At 44.7% G+C, this 14,928-nt stretch overlaps 1 protein-coding gene across 9 annotated transcripts in view; it reads right to left on the bottom strand.

Annotated features, from left to right (window-relative positions):
* Nucleotides 1-14,928, bottom strand: part of STRBP (spermatid perinuclear RNA binding protein) — a 71,395-nt gene that overhangs the window by 8,758 nt on the left and 47,709 nt on the right. For 5 of the 9 annotated variants that reach the window (XM_082327791.1, XM_082327792.1, XM_082327793.1 and 2 more), the window contains 6 exons: nt 13,332-13,490; nt 11,050-11,184; nt 9,994-10,134; nt 8,200-8,323; nt 6,083-6,127; nt 2,189-3,428 (listed from right to left, as the gene is read on the bottom strand). In XM_082327791.1, the coding sequence (XP_082183917.1) occupies nt 3,352-3,428; nt 6,083-6,127; nt 8,200-8,323; nt 9,994-10,134; nt 11,050-11,184; nt 13,332-13,490 (681 nt within the window). In that variant the 3' untranslated portion in view covers nt 2,189-3,351. Of the gene's footprint in view, nt 1-2,188; nt 3,429-3,639; nt 6,128-8,199; nt 8,324-9,993; nt 10,135-11,049; nt 11,185-13,331; nt 13,491-14,928 lie in introns of those variants that run through there. The other 4 variants (XM_082327789.1, XM_082327788.1, XM_082327790.1 and 1 more) reach the window with 2 other exon arrangements.

Genomic DNA, 14,928 nt, shown 5'->3' with positions numbered 1-14,928 from the left:
ATCCATTTGAAAGTCAAGTTCAGGCCTACCCTTTTTGTGCCTCATATTAATGATGTGGGGAGGAGACAGAGAGAGAGAGAGAGAATAGACGATTTAGTTAGCTTTTGGGAAAAATATATAGTCTATTTTTTTCTTCTGCCTTTTTGCTACATTTCATGTCTGCTGACATGCACAATGGTACAAAGCACTACTGCTTCAAGGGTGACCATTGCGAGTCTTTGTAGCAATTTTTATAGGAAACATGCAAATACAGTCGTAGTATTAAAATTCCGAAGTACTTAAATAGTGAAAATAAACGCAGGATTCGCTGCTTACAGCAGGCACTCTGCTAGGTTTTGTTTCTTGTTTTGGTGTTTGCCCCCCCCCCCCCGACACACCAGTCTTTCCCTCCTAGTGTAAAGAAATAACCAGAAGTATATACACATCTATTGCTATGTACCCAAAGGAAGGACTGTGGCTTGGAGTAAGTATTGCTTTTCAGTAAATGGAACAAAGTTCAAGAAGTGAGAAAAACACTTTAAAAAGAAAAAAAAAAAGAAAAAAGCTCAGATTCCGTGTCTGAAGTTGAGAAACCTCAAAACGAGCCACGTTTGTTCTTGCTTTTAAGACATGTACAAAATGCCATTTCGAGCCACACAACCTGATGGTTCTAGAAGTCAGAGAAGAAATCTTGAGGGCCCAAGTGAATAATAAAAGGTGCGATGCTGAGAGGCTGGCAATAGGGACTGTCAATGAAAAAACCACCTACAGTGGGAAAAGAGCAGAGAAGCAAAACTTCACGTTAATTACAGAGAGACCGGCTGAAGCTAAAGCTCCGTTTAAATTTCTCTGCTCTTTCAGCTGCAAGTGGAATTTTCATTGTAAAATGGGCACTTTTAATTCTGTGAGGGTATTGAAACATCTAACACTTCCAAGGTTACCACTTTCTAAACAAAGAACTGACAGCTCATTCATATTTTCAGTAAAGCAGAGAAATGTAAAATATGCAGCAAGGGGGCAGGTTTACAATGTGGTTAGTAACTCCCAACAAATGACAAAAAAATAAAAAAATGACTTCTATAAATCATCTGAAATGACTGCCATCATGTTGGAAAAGAGCATAGCGCCCTCCTTGTTTTTGAAATAAGAACAAGTTATTTGGCTTGCGAATGTTCGTTGTATAGAATTGGTTCAGAGAATATTTTGTTTGAAATTTTACAAAGCTGGGGATTAAAAAAAAAAAAAAAAGAAACTACGAACAGTTGCCAATCAGGGGAACTCCAAAAGAGAGGGGGGAACAAAAACGTGTGCAGAGGAAAAGATTCCTTTAATGAATATTTGATTAACAAAAATGGGCTCTTATCAGCCATGCTTTTTCTGCTCCGTGATGGCTTCCTTTCATCCATAGGCCAGCAAAACAGATCAGTGATTTACGAGCACCACAATTTGACCGCACCCCCGAGGCCCTGCTCTCCACTTCAACGCTACCGCGTGGGCGACAGCCGCGGGCTCACCACTACTTGTCAATAGACCTACGTTTTTTATTAAAGTACCACCGACACCAAACGAAAGCGAGAGCTACGGCAGAAGAAAAACCGTTTCAGATATGACCACGTTCCTAAGCACAAATACCTCGCTTAAGAATAACAGCTGCAGTGAATTCCGAGAAAAGCAGCTTGTTCTCTAAGCCACCCCTTGGTAAGCTTTTCTGATGTTTCTTTCCCTGCAAGGGGGGGCGCAGGGGAGGAGGAGCTTTGCATTGCTTTAGGCGCCGTTCTTACACCCTCTTCGGATATAAAGCTCCCCTGCCTCGCAGCGGAGCGCTGGAGAACGGTGTATAAAGGCAGTCTTTAAAAGAGCGGGAAGGAAAGCAAACCTACTGAAAAGCAACGGGCCAGGTCTGAGTAGAGAAGTGCAACCAACAACGCTGCTTATTTTGGGGGGTGATACCTTAATAAAGACTGCGCGAGCCCCTCGTTAGAGCCCCCCGCAGTTTTTGTGCTGGAGCCTGCAACGCACGGAGACAGCGCGGAGCTGGGGCCTGTCCTGGAATCGCAGGCAGGTGCACGCGCTCCTTAGCGGAAAGGAGGTTCGTTCGGTTTGACACCAACTCTTAGAAAGTACTGGCCTATGGCTGAAGTGTGTCACTTGTCACAGCAGCACTCGACAAGAACTGGGACAATTAAATAGCAAGTTTTCATGGGGACCTTGTTGCTGCTTTAGATTCTTATAAATGTAAGGGGGAAAAGGAGAAGCCTTTGTTTGAATAGAAGATTGACAACTAACGTGCTTTCTGTAGAAACGGTGGATGGAAAATCAAGGGTGGGCAGACAATCTCAAAAGTGAAGAAGGCCACAAGAACAAGTGCAATTTATTTTTTTTTCTTTTTTTCTTTTTTTTTTTTTTTTCCTTTTGTAAAAACAGAAAAGAAAGGAAAACAAGGAGCTTTTGAGCTCTAAAGAACCTGATGGTAACGTTATTGTCGTCCTTTCTCTGGGCAATACGGACTGAGCTGCGTGTCCCTGGAATTAGGTAACGAGTCCTTCTGCAGGAGCTGGCTTTGTTTAATCCTTATTCACAGAATGCAGCCTAATACAGAGAGACAGCCTGCGATTAATTCCCTTTGTTTCGTTTGGTTTTCAGTATTTTGTGTGCAAGTGAAAAGCCTTCTTGGATAATTAAGACTGTGTCTAAAATCACAGTTACAGTATGCTGATCTTAAAGATTATAAGGAAACTCAGGTACTGATGCTTAACTATAAAAAATAAGATAAAACAATATTTTAACCCATATTTTACTAAGTTTATTACACACCATAATATTTACAAAGTTAAATGTTAACTGTAAAGTTTCTATTGTGTGAGGTTGTTTGTTTTTTGTTTTTTTATTTTTAATTTTTAATTTTTATTTTTTAAAGACCTATGCCCTGCATTTAATAACCCTACAGCAAGTACAGGTCATTAACTGAATCTGTGTGACTGCATTAGGAAACAGGCAGTACTCTTGTGTTACAACAAAACAGTTTATTTGTGATCAGTGTTTTATATTCTATACATCCTTCACAAATTTAATTTTACATAATCGGATACTTCATTTAAAACGTAAGATTTAAGCTTCTAGTTCTTCCCTATAACAGAAGGCTGGTATAAGTTATTTGAAAATGAGGTAACATTTCACAGAACATTTTTTTCAAGTTTTAGAGAACTAAATTTGCATTTTGTTAAAATCAAAAAGTAGGAAAAAGATGTTTCTTTACAAATGACTTTGCTCAAGTATGTGTTCAAAGAAAACAGGATAAAAAGGCTTTTTTTCTTCTAACATTCTGTACTGTACTGTGGTGTTCAATCAATAGGAATTAGCTTCTGCCATGTGCTAAAAGAATGAGTAGTGGGGAACAGGATAAGTTGGGAATTTCATAACTGGTAACAGAACCATTCTCTTGGGTAAACCTACAGAGAGAAGAAAGGGAGAGGACTCCACATAAGTTCAGTGATCCAAGAAAGTCAGATAAGAGCTTACAGTAGTGTTCTCATTAACCTTTTCCAGATCAGTCAGCCCGTGCGATTTTAGGGCGCAGAGTCCCATGAACAGTAACGCTTCAACACTTCGCACTGTGTCAAACAGATGGTTAGGTGGCAGTTTGCTTTTAGTTTTGCCCTGGTGTTTGGTAAAATTAAAGTAAGCAATACTCTCCAAAGCGGAGTCTCTATTCGGACTTGAGGCTCTACTTCATAATCTTTATGGTAATTAATCTCTACTCGCTCGTTCCACGTTCTGAGTTAATTTCGCAGGCCAGTTACAACTGCAGATATTCTAGACAGGCACTGCTGTGCGTAAGAACTCAGAGGGAAACTGTTCAGCAGTTTTGATACGCATCCAGGTAGGTCAGCCAAAAATCAAGCACCTACAGTAAATTCTGCATCTGCTTCATGATTCTGCATTTCCTCTCCTGTACTGAAGTGGCAAATCTGGAAAGATTAACATCTGCCTGATTTAATGATTATTATAGAGTTCTTGTGGCCTCGCAAACTTCTGCGCAATTAAATGTTTGTTTGGTTTTTTAATCTTTCCTATTTAAATTCTAGTATTTAACCTGTGTATCCATTTAGAAATCACAAAGCAGCAACAGCAGGTATTCCAGAGCACCAGATGATCAAAGTGAAGTTTCCCAACATGCAACAGCTTACAAAGGCAGAGACATGTTTACCTTACAGCCAAAAAGCATTATCCCAGTACTTCGCATCACAACCATAAGACATTAAAAACAGAAACTCTTTATGTGAAAAATGGGGGCACTCAATTCCACAATGCTTTGAAGTCAGTGATATGTCACATAGGCACAACTAAGTGATTAAAATCCAGCTCCCAAAATAGGCATCGTGAGAAAAAACACACAGCGGAGGGAATGAATGACAAAGGCAGGAAAAGCTGCAAGGAGAGTTGGTAACAACTGCATTCTTTTCTGCAGCAGGGAAAGGATTCCTCCTGTCACTGCATCTCTGCTCGTAACAATGCACGCATGCAGAGAGCACTCATCTTGGCTGCGGTCTGTGACTGTCGCTTGGAAAGAACCAAAGGGATTTTTTAAAAGTCCATGAAGTTACCGTGAAGCAAGTTACCACGAAGTAACCATGAAGTTACCGTGAGGTAACCATGAAGCTACCATGAAGTCCATGAAAAGTTACCATGAAGCAAGCCCTAAACTAAGCTTCCTTTCATTTTTCCTTGAGCTAACAGGTCGCTGTTCCTCGTGTGACCCAACACAGAAGGCAGCACACGGAGCCGGCTCAGCAGGGAGCGCTGCCGCCAGCTGCCGTCCTGCCAAGGCGCTCGGCCAGTCAGCGGGGCAGGAGCGCGCCCAGGGAGGTTTGCTTTCGTTTCGAAGGGGGAGTTGCACCCAGGGGCCCGCTCTCCTTCCCCTTTCCCCTGCGGGAGCACGGAATGGGCCCCGCTGGTCTTAGTCAAGCAAAGGGAGCATTTTCAATAGAGCGGCAGCACTGCCCCGTTGTTTGTAGCTCATACCTCTAAAAGAAAGTAATGAAATCAACGTTCCAAAATATTTTTAACTTTTACAACGCTATCAGGGGAGTTGGTATTGCCCAAGCTATACAAATTTGAGAGGCACGAGTATTGCAAATGCTACAAAAGCTAGAAAATTAATAGCAAATTTCAGGCTTAGCTTCCCATATGAAAAACTGCAGGCCTTGAAATGCACTCGACTCATCATCTGAGTAGCAGGCTTTCACCCCGTCGCTGGGAGAGGAGAGGACAGTGGGACTGGTTCTGGCGGGCTCGCTTTCTGTGTGCCAGGACATATCACTGACTCCAAACTGCTCTGCTCCCATTGCCACATAAACCTCATTCAAAGTAACCAAAAGGGCCGGTTAGAGGTGCGCATTGTTAGTCTAGCAGAAAAAAAGCCGGTGGGGAGGGAGAAGCTGAGTTAAGAAAAACCCTTCCATCACAGCGCTCTGATTATGAGCTTATTTTACAATCTTCGTGAAACCAGTGCTTTGCCAGCCTAGGATTACTGTGTTTCTTGGTAAAAAGCGTTGTGGCAAACGACCACCTCCTAGCTTCCTTGCGAGCTGATGGCTAAGGGTATAAGCTACACAGAACCCGTTCTGCTTGGCCCCAGCAGCAGTGTTGCAGCCTGCGGGGGTGGGGGCGGGTGTGTGTGCACAGAGCTGACGGCTTTAGGGGAGCTTTGTCCGCAAGCCGCTTACACCTGGGGACAAGCATTTCGCCAGTGTTACTGTAATGCCACTTAGAGAAATATTGGTCAGAGATGCTGAAATAGGCCCTTCGGTAGTCTTTGAATGGAGCACAGATTGGCTGTAAAAAGTAAGAAAACTACTTCAATTCAGTTTCAGTATGAAAGGGAACAGGCAATTAGAACAAGCAGTCCTTCCACAAGTCAGGCAAAGCATAGGCAAAAAAGCTACTCCAACCAAAAAAGAACCACAAGGTTATGGCATAAAAGTGTTGTTGTCATCGTTTAAGAGCTTTAATCTCTTTGAATTTCTCCTTGGACTGCCACATTTGGACTGCCACAACAGTTCCTGTATCATTTCTAATTTGTTAATTATTGGCCTATACGTACCGTAAGCCGGCGCAGCTGTACTGTACCCATACGGTGCTCCGTAGCCTGCAATACAAACAGATAAGGGATGGGTTTCATTTCCTACAGCATCTGAAGACACTCAGTGTTTGCACACCAACACGCAGGGAGGGACCCTTCTGGTACACAAAGCAGAAAAGGCGAACTCGCACTGACACACATAAATCTTGCTGACAACACTAAAATCCTTCTACGTGGTGGCCTGAAGAACAAGCTCCCCAGGGACTCTCCCAAGCCTCAGCATCAGAGAGTTAAATTCCATATTTCCTTTCCTTTAGCATTTTATTTCAGCTGAAGCCCTCCAGTCTGCACTGTCAGGGCACGGAGTTGGCATGATCCAGTCAGACATCCCCTGGTGGCTTATGTTCCTCCTAAAATACAAATACAGTCTAAAGCGGAGAACAGTCCTTTTCCTCAACTTCCACTACAAGGAGGGGAATGCCAGACGCCTGTGGCAGGTACCACAGCACCATCAGCAACGCTCCTGCGAGTTCTGCTTTCTCTGCCCTTTCTAACGGACCAAAGCAGGTTGCAGGAAGGACAGCTGAACACCCGCGGCAAACAGAACCGTCCCAGAGAGCTGAGCCTGTCTCTGGAGCGTGACAAAAAGCAGCAGTGGTAACACCCATCTTGGTTACTGCATCGCCCTGGTTCAGGAAGGCTTTACAGGATTTTTTCTGGAGGGATCGCTTGTGTCCATCACAAAAAGCAAGAGATTTCTGAGAGGAATAGGGGATGAGGAGAAAAATGTGTGAAGGCCAAGGCCAATAAAAGCTTAACAACTACAGCGACTGTGAAAGTAAACCTATTTCTGGAGTAATTCCATGCTGGCAGGAAGCACGCCCCTGGCAGGTTGAAGTGTCTCTTAAATGACTCCTCAGGCAGACAGACAGTTCCAAAAACAATGTTAACAGCCATTAAAAATGAATTACTGGTTTTTAATATTTATAATTACATCAGCATACAGGAACAATGAAGACGACATGCTGTCGACTGTGCCAGGAAGCAAGTCTACCGAACAACAGGGCTGTGCTATTAGCGTGTGCGAATGCCAGTGGGTATAATTACAGCTCACGCTGTAATCTGAAAACCTGAGCGTGAGGAACAGAAGTGTTATTTTTTGGAAGCTATTGGATTTGCTTTGACTAAGGAATCTCCGGCATCTCATTCTTACAAATTTGTGGTTCTTATTCCAAGTAAAAACAATGTCTAGATTCCCCTCACGTCACCTGCAAGCCTCAGACACGTTGTAGAGAGTTGCAAAGAACAACGCACTTTGAAAAGTAAGGGGAATGAGAAAGTGACCATTTCGTTAAAACTTTCTCGTGTTTACATTTTTCTTGTGTTTACATTTTACACTCTAGGTGCCTGTCATATTAAAAACAACACAACAAAAAGCCCTACACTATTTGCAGGCTGGAGCAGTTTCGCTTCTGATGGTTGCAAACCTGCCCTAAGGAATCGGCAGTGAGGTACCCTGACGGGTAACACGCCTGCTCTGTACAGTAAGCACCAAGGATGAACGTGAACCAGAGGGGCCTTGGATTTCAGATGTTTCTGCTAATCAGAACAACGCAGCAGGGACGACGAATTATCATCAGCCAGAGTCTGAATGGAAATGCTTTTATTTTTGGTTTTTGGCCACCACAGAAGCTACTCATGTAGGAGGTTTCCGGGGGCCCAGTGACTCCTGAGCCTGCCAACGTAATCTCCACAAGGGTTTCTTGGGAAAGCCATTGCTAATGCTAAAGGGCACGTGGTCCAGGAGGTTCTCGGCTAGGAAGAGAATTAGGAATTTTGGGAATTGTGCCATGCCCGTGAACTATGAAGACGACACAAAATAATAAAGCCAGGAAAGCCATTCTGTCCATAACTGTGTGCTCTGTGCACACCGAGCTTCAAGTTGCACGCTCATAAAGGACAGGTCCTGCCAGTTTTTCAGCTCTTTGATGTATTTAAAGGCCCATGAATTCTCCCTTCTGCTTCATCTCGGAAGATTAAAGCCGAAGAAATCACTTGCATAGGTGACTGACAGACGTGGAAAAGGAACACCCCAGCAGACAAAAATGAAACCATTAGCTATTAGTGTCACGCCTTACCTGGCGTTATGTATCCAGTAGCAGCAGCTGCCCCAACAAATGCCCCTCGTGTTAAAGCACCTCGTCCTCTGCCTCGAACAGCCTGGACTGCTGCAGAAACAGCTGTATTGACAACCCCTTTCGTCTGCCCGGAGTAATAAAAAATAGCAATTCAGAAAGTGAAAGCGTTGCTGGAAATACAAGGCCATCTGCATTAAATCACCACCTTTTAAAAACCTCTTTCAGCATGCTTGATGCACCGGTCTTGCGGAAGGCGGCATACAGACTGGAGAGGCACTGTCCTAAAGAATCCGACTGGCAGAAACCAAGCGCGTCCCTTGCCAGGCCGCTGACTGCGGCGCGCAGCAGCGCACGCCGAGTCCCGGAGCACGTTCGCCTCACTCGGACCCGGCAGTCGGCGTGGTCAGACTTTACCTCCGTTTTGGTCGCACGGGCACGCACGAACACCGGTGGCTTCTGACCCTTTCTCTGCCACGCCTCGCTGCTGTCTTGCCCACCTCCCTACAGGCTTCCCCTCCTCCCTCTACAACATCGTCTTTGCTTCTCCCCGACCATTCTGAACCCACGTAACTTCAGGAAACCACCCCAAAGACAAATAACCGCCTCACGGCAACCCCGGACTGCTTTAACCTAACTTTACCAGAACGCCACCTTCCTTTTCCCATTGCCAGCACCTACAAGCGAAAGAACGGCGAGGAGTTACAGGAGCTGGTGCTGCTCACTGCATCAGAGCACAGCTTTGCTGTACCAGGTGCCCTGACTGCCCCCTGAAAACAACAGCATCATGCAAATCCGGGTATTTCAAAGACAAGTTTGGCAGTTATTGCCATCATTGACCTACTGAAAAAGCAACATACCAACAACAACAAAAAAGAAAAATCAGAATTTAGGAAGTGCCTGAATCAGAGGCCATTTTCGTATCTTAACTGCGTGTGGCCCGTTATCCTGTGAGGCCGTGTTTTTCTCATTTGCTGGACTTTCACCACAGTAATGGGAACTGAAATACTCCTAACCCAAGGTCTTAGCGAAATGGAGCAGACTGATTAGCTACAGAACAAAACCAAAAACAAAGGCTGACTGTTATCTTCTGTAAGTGTATTTTATGATACCTTCTGCTCCAGCGTGAAATGACAAGAAAATCCTAATTCTAACGTATTTGCACAAGAGAGACATAAATTGTAATCCTCGGGACGTAGTTCAGACTGTAGTCCTCTGGAGGAAGAGCACTGTTGATTAGTTTCTGCTCTGTTCAACCGTAATACATTTGAGAGCTCCTTGTGGCTGCTAAACCTAATGGACAAGACTGAGCTTTTTATTACGCAAGTCTTCCTCACCAAACAAAACAGCTCATCTAAGAAGTTGAAAAGGTGCAAAAAAGGTGCAAAAATCTCAGCTTACCCCAGAATCTAGAGTTAAGGCCTTTACCTGGCTATAAACGACTTATCCCCTATGGCTACGCACCTCCCAGGAGGAGCACACCGTGGCTCCGGCCTGAAACACGAGAGACTTCCACACCATCGCTGCTTGAACCGCTGACCTTACTGGATCCCCTCCAGCTAACCAGCACCGCTCGCTCTTTGTGCCTCCTTTTCTACTATATTTCCCACAACATGGTCCCAACTATCAGATTAAATTGTTATATTACAATAATTATTATAGAAGAATAAAAATAGAAACCTCTATGTGTGCATAAAACAAGAGACTGAAATCACTTGCTCTGTAGAAGTTTCTGTATCAAAAAACAACCCAGAGCTGTGATAACAGGGCAGTCCAAAAGCAAATAACAATTCTTACCTGAGGAAGAATCTTCTTTTTCTTGTTGTTCGCTGCATTAGGCCCAGAGAACAGTTTTTCAAGTGCTGCTAATGCAGCACTTGCTTTTGCTACTTTCTTATTTGGGCCTGCACCTCTGAACTTCTGCCCATCTACTTCTACCTGAAAATTGAGACATGAGTTTATGCCTAGTATTTATACTTGGGAACACCATGCTGCACCCACGCGTCACGATGTGCCATCCACCAAGAACTTCAGTAGTAAAAAAAAAAAATCCTCAGTGGTTTATGTGACAAATGTCTATTGCTTCTAGATTATGAAGCTGCTAAAGAACACCTAAGTGATCTGTGAACCATTCTATCGCAGATATCGGGAATCTGGAAACTGCAAGTGCAATTCACAGAGCCCCAGCGTATTTATTTGATGCTGAATTCAGCCAGTATGCCTGAGCTTCTCAACACATGAACGATACCACTGGGGAACAGGGGGTTTGGGAATCATTTGAGGCTCCCCTTATCTTGACCAAGGCCCTGTATACCAACATCTTTGCCTACACTGTACGTACACTGTTCAACTGGGATGCTACCTCATACCACTTTAGAGCCCAGTGTTACTTCAGCGATAGCACAAGTAGATGAAGAAGTCAAATGAGTTTGCCCTCTGCTACAGTCATTCCAAATACCCCTGGTAAGCTGGCAACGGGAGGCTCAAATCAGGTCACTGACATGGGGTTACCAAGTATGTTTGCAAAATTTGCAAATCAGGTGTTTTTGTCAAGCTGGGGATCTCCTACTTCCCTCCTCTTCCTCCTCATGTCAAGACGTGATGTGGTTTGGGCCTGTCAGAATCCAGTTTTAATTCTCATTTTATTTTCCTAAAGCATAAAAGACATTCCCTTCCCCAGTCTAATCATCACAGCAGCAATGAGAGATATAAAAACGTGAAAACATCACCACCACAGATGTGCATTGCAAAAAGCAAGATACAAAACATCTGAACTGTAGCAGCAAGCAGCTCCAAAGACTGAAGCACTGTGAATAAAACCACCTACCAGCTCTGTAACTCTTCTTCACTCACCTCCATCACAAAGCGCTTGTCATGGCTTCCACCTGTCTCAGAGATGAGCTCATACTTCAGACCTCTTCTTTTTTCATTGAGCTCCATCACCGGGTTTTTGCCACTTGCTGTGAGTATAGGACCCTGAGTTCTTACCTAGAAAGACATTTGTGGTGTTGCGTTAGAGCCTTTCTCTCTTCAAATGGCAGGGAAACACCTACAGCGTTGTGGCTTACAGTGCCACTTAGAGAATGCCAGCGTTACCACCGTGGCAAGCCTCTGCAATAGCTTGTTCTTCCCAACGCACAGGGCTCGGCGCGCTTCCCAGAACAGACCTGTATCAAAGATAACACTGCCCTGGCTTCAGGACAACATGCTGGGCTCGGAGAGCGGATGGAACGTCTCGTCTCTGAAGCATGGCAGGGGGACAAACAATCCTGTAAAAGAAGTCACACCCTCTTTGTTTCTGCTGGTGAGAGCTGCTGTCCTCGCGGCCTGGTCTGGTGTCTCCCCAAACCGAACTTACACCAGCTGCGCTTGGAATTTCAGCCCTGAGGGTATCCAAAGCTGACCCTGAGGACACGGTGTCAAGTTCCTTGAATTGGAAGGCTTTATCGCTGAAGGGAGAGATTAGCCTTCCCAACCTTGCACACATCTCTGCTGCTCGATCTAATTACGTCCTGGCACTACGGAGCTCCCACTGAAGAAGCCTCCTATCCCGGTCACATGTTTCAGCAGAAATATCCGTAACTGTTCGGAAAGCAAGGAAGGTAAAGCTGGGATTCGGCACACCAGCACATCCGCCTGCGTTAGAGTGCACTCAGCTACAGATACAAATGGCTACTCCCTAATGAAGAAAAAGATAATTAAGGGATCAAACCAACGTTTTCCAAAGCAACTTCTTATTCTGGATAAAGACCAGGAGTCCCCGTACCAGGACCTGCCCTTTGAAAGTAAAGCGGCTCAAAAGCGTAAAGATGGAAACTCAAAGTCATGCAGCTTGGGAACTATCTTGGTCATCTTAAAATATTAGCCACTTTTGTGATAAAATCTAATAAATTTTAAAGGAAAATTGACAGGTCAGTTTGTTGACTATGAAATACCCCCATTTCCTTCCCCTGGAAATGTCTCAGTGGACTAAACACATATGTGAATTGAGTTGTCTCTGATTACGCACTGTCTGGAAATTAAGTGGCTTCCAACTGAAGAAATTCATGTTTTAACACCTTGACAAATATTTGAAGAACACAACAATTACTTATATTTACAGTACAACCCCCCCCGTAGTCCTGGAAAAAAGCATTATAAGGAAAAAGAAAGCAGGAACCTACAGTGGTTTATCAGTAGAGCCCCAGCGAGCTTGCCACAGAGCTGTCGGGCAGGCAAAGAGAGACACAAGTGAAAGCTGTTACTCAGTCTTTACACAGGATGCTTCTCTAAAATCCCTGGTGGCAATTATGAACACTGGTCGAGGAAATCAGGAAGAGGAGGGAGAAAGGGATGACATCTAAGCATGAGTTCAAAATCGCCTGGTTTCTCAATGGTGACAAGAAACAAATGCCAGAAATACTTTAGGAATAAATATCCCGTTAATGTACTGCAGACCCCTCACAGCTTGATCCCTGGGGACATTCAACCAAAGTTACTGGAATTTTGTCCTTTGAGGAATACTCCATTTCCCACAACTTCTGTGAGAAAACAAGCACAGCACGCTCCCTGTAGCACCTGACGTCAGCTACAAGCGCCGGAGTTAAGGTCTGTTATATTGAAACTGGAGCACTGTCAGCGCAGCATCTTCTCGCCTCGTCAGCATGCACAGAGGTATCGGGTTTTACATTTCTTAACATCTCCTAATGAAGTTTTATATTTTCACTGGTCTTCGCGTGTATCAGTTTAAAATACTGCCCATGTACATCTACCTTTTTGACAAGCCCATTATGACAAAACAGAAATTGTGAAATTTGCATTACTGGAGCCCAAAGGCACCAAACAAGACGGAGCTGCCCCCATCGTAAGACCATACAAAGCTAACCAGAGGAAACAGCGCCTGCCTCAAAGAGTTTATGGTCTTACAAGGACAAGATGGCTACCCCACCTTAAACGTGAGGAAAGGAGGCTCAAAGATCAGTTACTTGTCCACAGTGACACAAAGCCCACGGCAGATCTGAGACTGGAAACTATCCCTTAATTCCTCATCCACCGCCCTAACTAAAACGCCATCCTCTTCTGGGAGCCGAGAGAAAAAACCCAAACCCCAAACCCCACGCCCCTCCATCACTGGTACTTTTTAACGCGGTACTCACCTCTAGGGTAGCGGAGGTGTCAGCTGTGGAATTTCCAGTATTATTGCTTGAGATTGAAGACATTGTTTCATTTTTACCTTCAGTATCTGATTTTTCATCAGAACTCATACACTCCACATCTGCATCAAAACCAGTTGGATACCCCATTGCTTGTAAAACCTACAACAAACCCACGCGGAATGAACTGTAAAATAGGCAGCAGTATGGAAACAAATACAAAGCCAATCACAACGCAGAAGAATGCCCCCCATACGCTTGATAAAGGCAGACTGCTTGGAAGTAAGTTTTCTGCTGTGTTGAAATAGGGAAAAACACAATAGCAATGGGGAAAATAGTTCCAGGTTTCCAAAAGTGGAATCAACACAAACAGAATTTTAGTCTCAAAGATAGCAATTACTCATGAGCATCATTCATCATCTCGAGAATTCCTCGTAAAATAATAGATTAAAATTCAGAAATGGATCCACTGCCTGACACCCCTTAACAGCATAAGGAGACTGTTTTGCACACCATTCCCCCCTCCCTCTGCGTATATGGACAGATAAAGAGATGGACTGCAGGGCAAACGAGACACACAGTCTGATGAGAATGAAAGCGCTGTACTTCTGAAGATGGTACTTCTGGAGTTCCCTAGGGAGCCGCAGGCGACAGCCGGCAGGTACCCAGGCAGTACACAGAAGGTGTTCCTGCAGCTAGCGGACTGATGGCACCTCCCTTGCTCGCATCTGCCAGGAACACCGGAGGGTAGGTGCTTCCAAAGCAGGGGTACGGGGCGCAAATTCCTGAGCCGAGATGCGGGGCGGAGGAATGCCCGGCTAGCAGCGTGACGGACTGTCTGTCCGCAGTGAGCCTGCCTCTGTGCTGCTTACAGCCAGCAGCTGTAGGGCAAATGAAATTTTACTGGTTAAGGTACTGTTCATCTGTTCCCTCAAAAACATCCTCCGCTAGCAAGGCCAGCCTCTCCTTTAGCCAGCTACCCAACCTAGGTGTACGCAGGTACCAGACGCAGGCCCAAAAGAATCTGAAAAGAACCCGAAGCCCCGCTGAAATTTAGTCCCAAGAACCAAGTCTGCAAAAATCACAGTGTTCCAACACCGAATTGAGAACTGCACGGTAACTCCGGGCTCAGCTCCCGTACAATACGGGACAGTTGGCTGTCATTTTTAGGGCTTCTAAATTGTAAAAAGGTCAGGTCTAGACACTGAAATGGTCACATTATTTCCTCTTATAAGTCTGGGAAAGCGGGGCCCGGATCTGCTAAGAAAAAAAAGAAAAAAAAAGCAGCTAGTCTCTGCCCCACCACTCATTTCCTCTTGGCTTGAATCATGGACATTTTGAAGCGTAGCCCAGGATTTGTGTATGTGTAAATTGAGAGGAAAGGGAGCTGGGTAGGCACCAGCGCAGATCTGGCCGATGCAGAGAGGTTCAAGGGCAGAGAAGTCACAGCTTTTCAGGGCAATTTTTTTTTAACACAACTGCAGGCAGGGAGGCGAAATAAAAGAATGAGGCAGAAGGTCTGGAAGGACACACATGCAGAGAGCTACTTTTCCTGGAGGAACAAAACATTCCCTCAGATACTTCTGGACACTTTGAACTT

Source organism: Platalea leucorodia, assembly GCF_965183815.1.
Source record: "Platalea leucorodia genome assembly, chromosome: 15".
NCBI lineage: Eukaryota > Metazoa > Chordata > Aves > Pelecaniformes > Threskiornithidae > Platalea > Platalea leucorodia.
The sequence above is the reverse complement of the archived record's forward strand: the minus strand, read 5'-3'. Positions and strand labels throughout refer to the sequence as shown.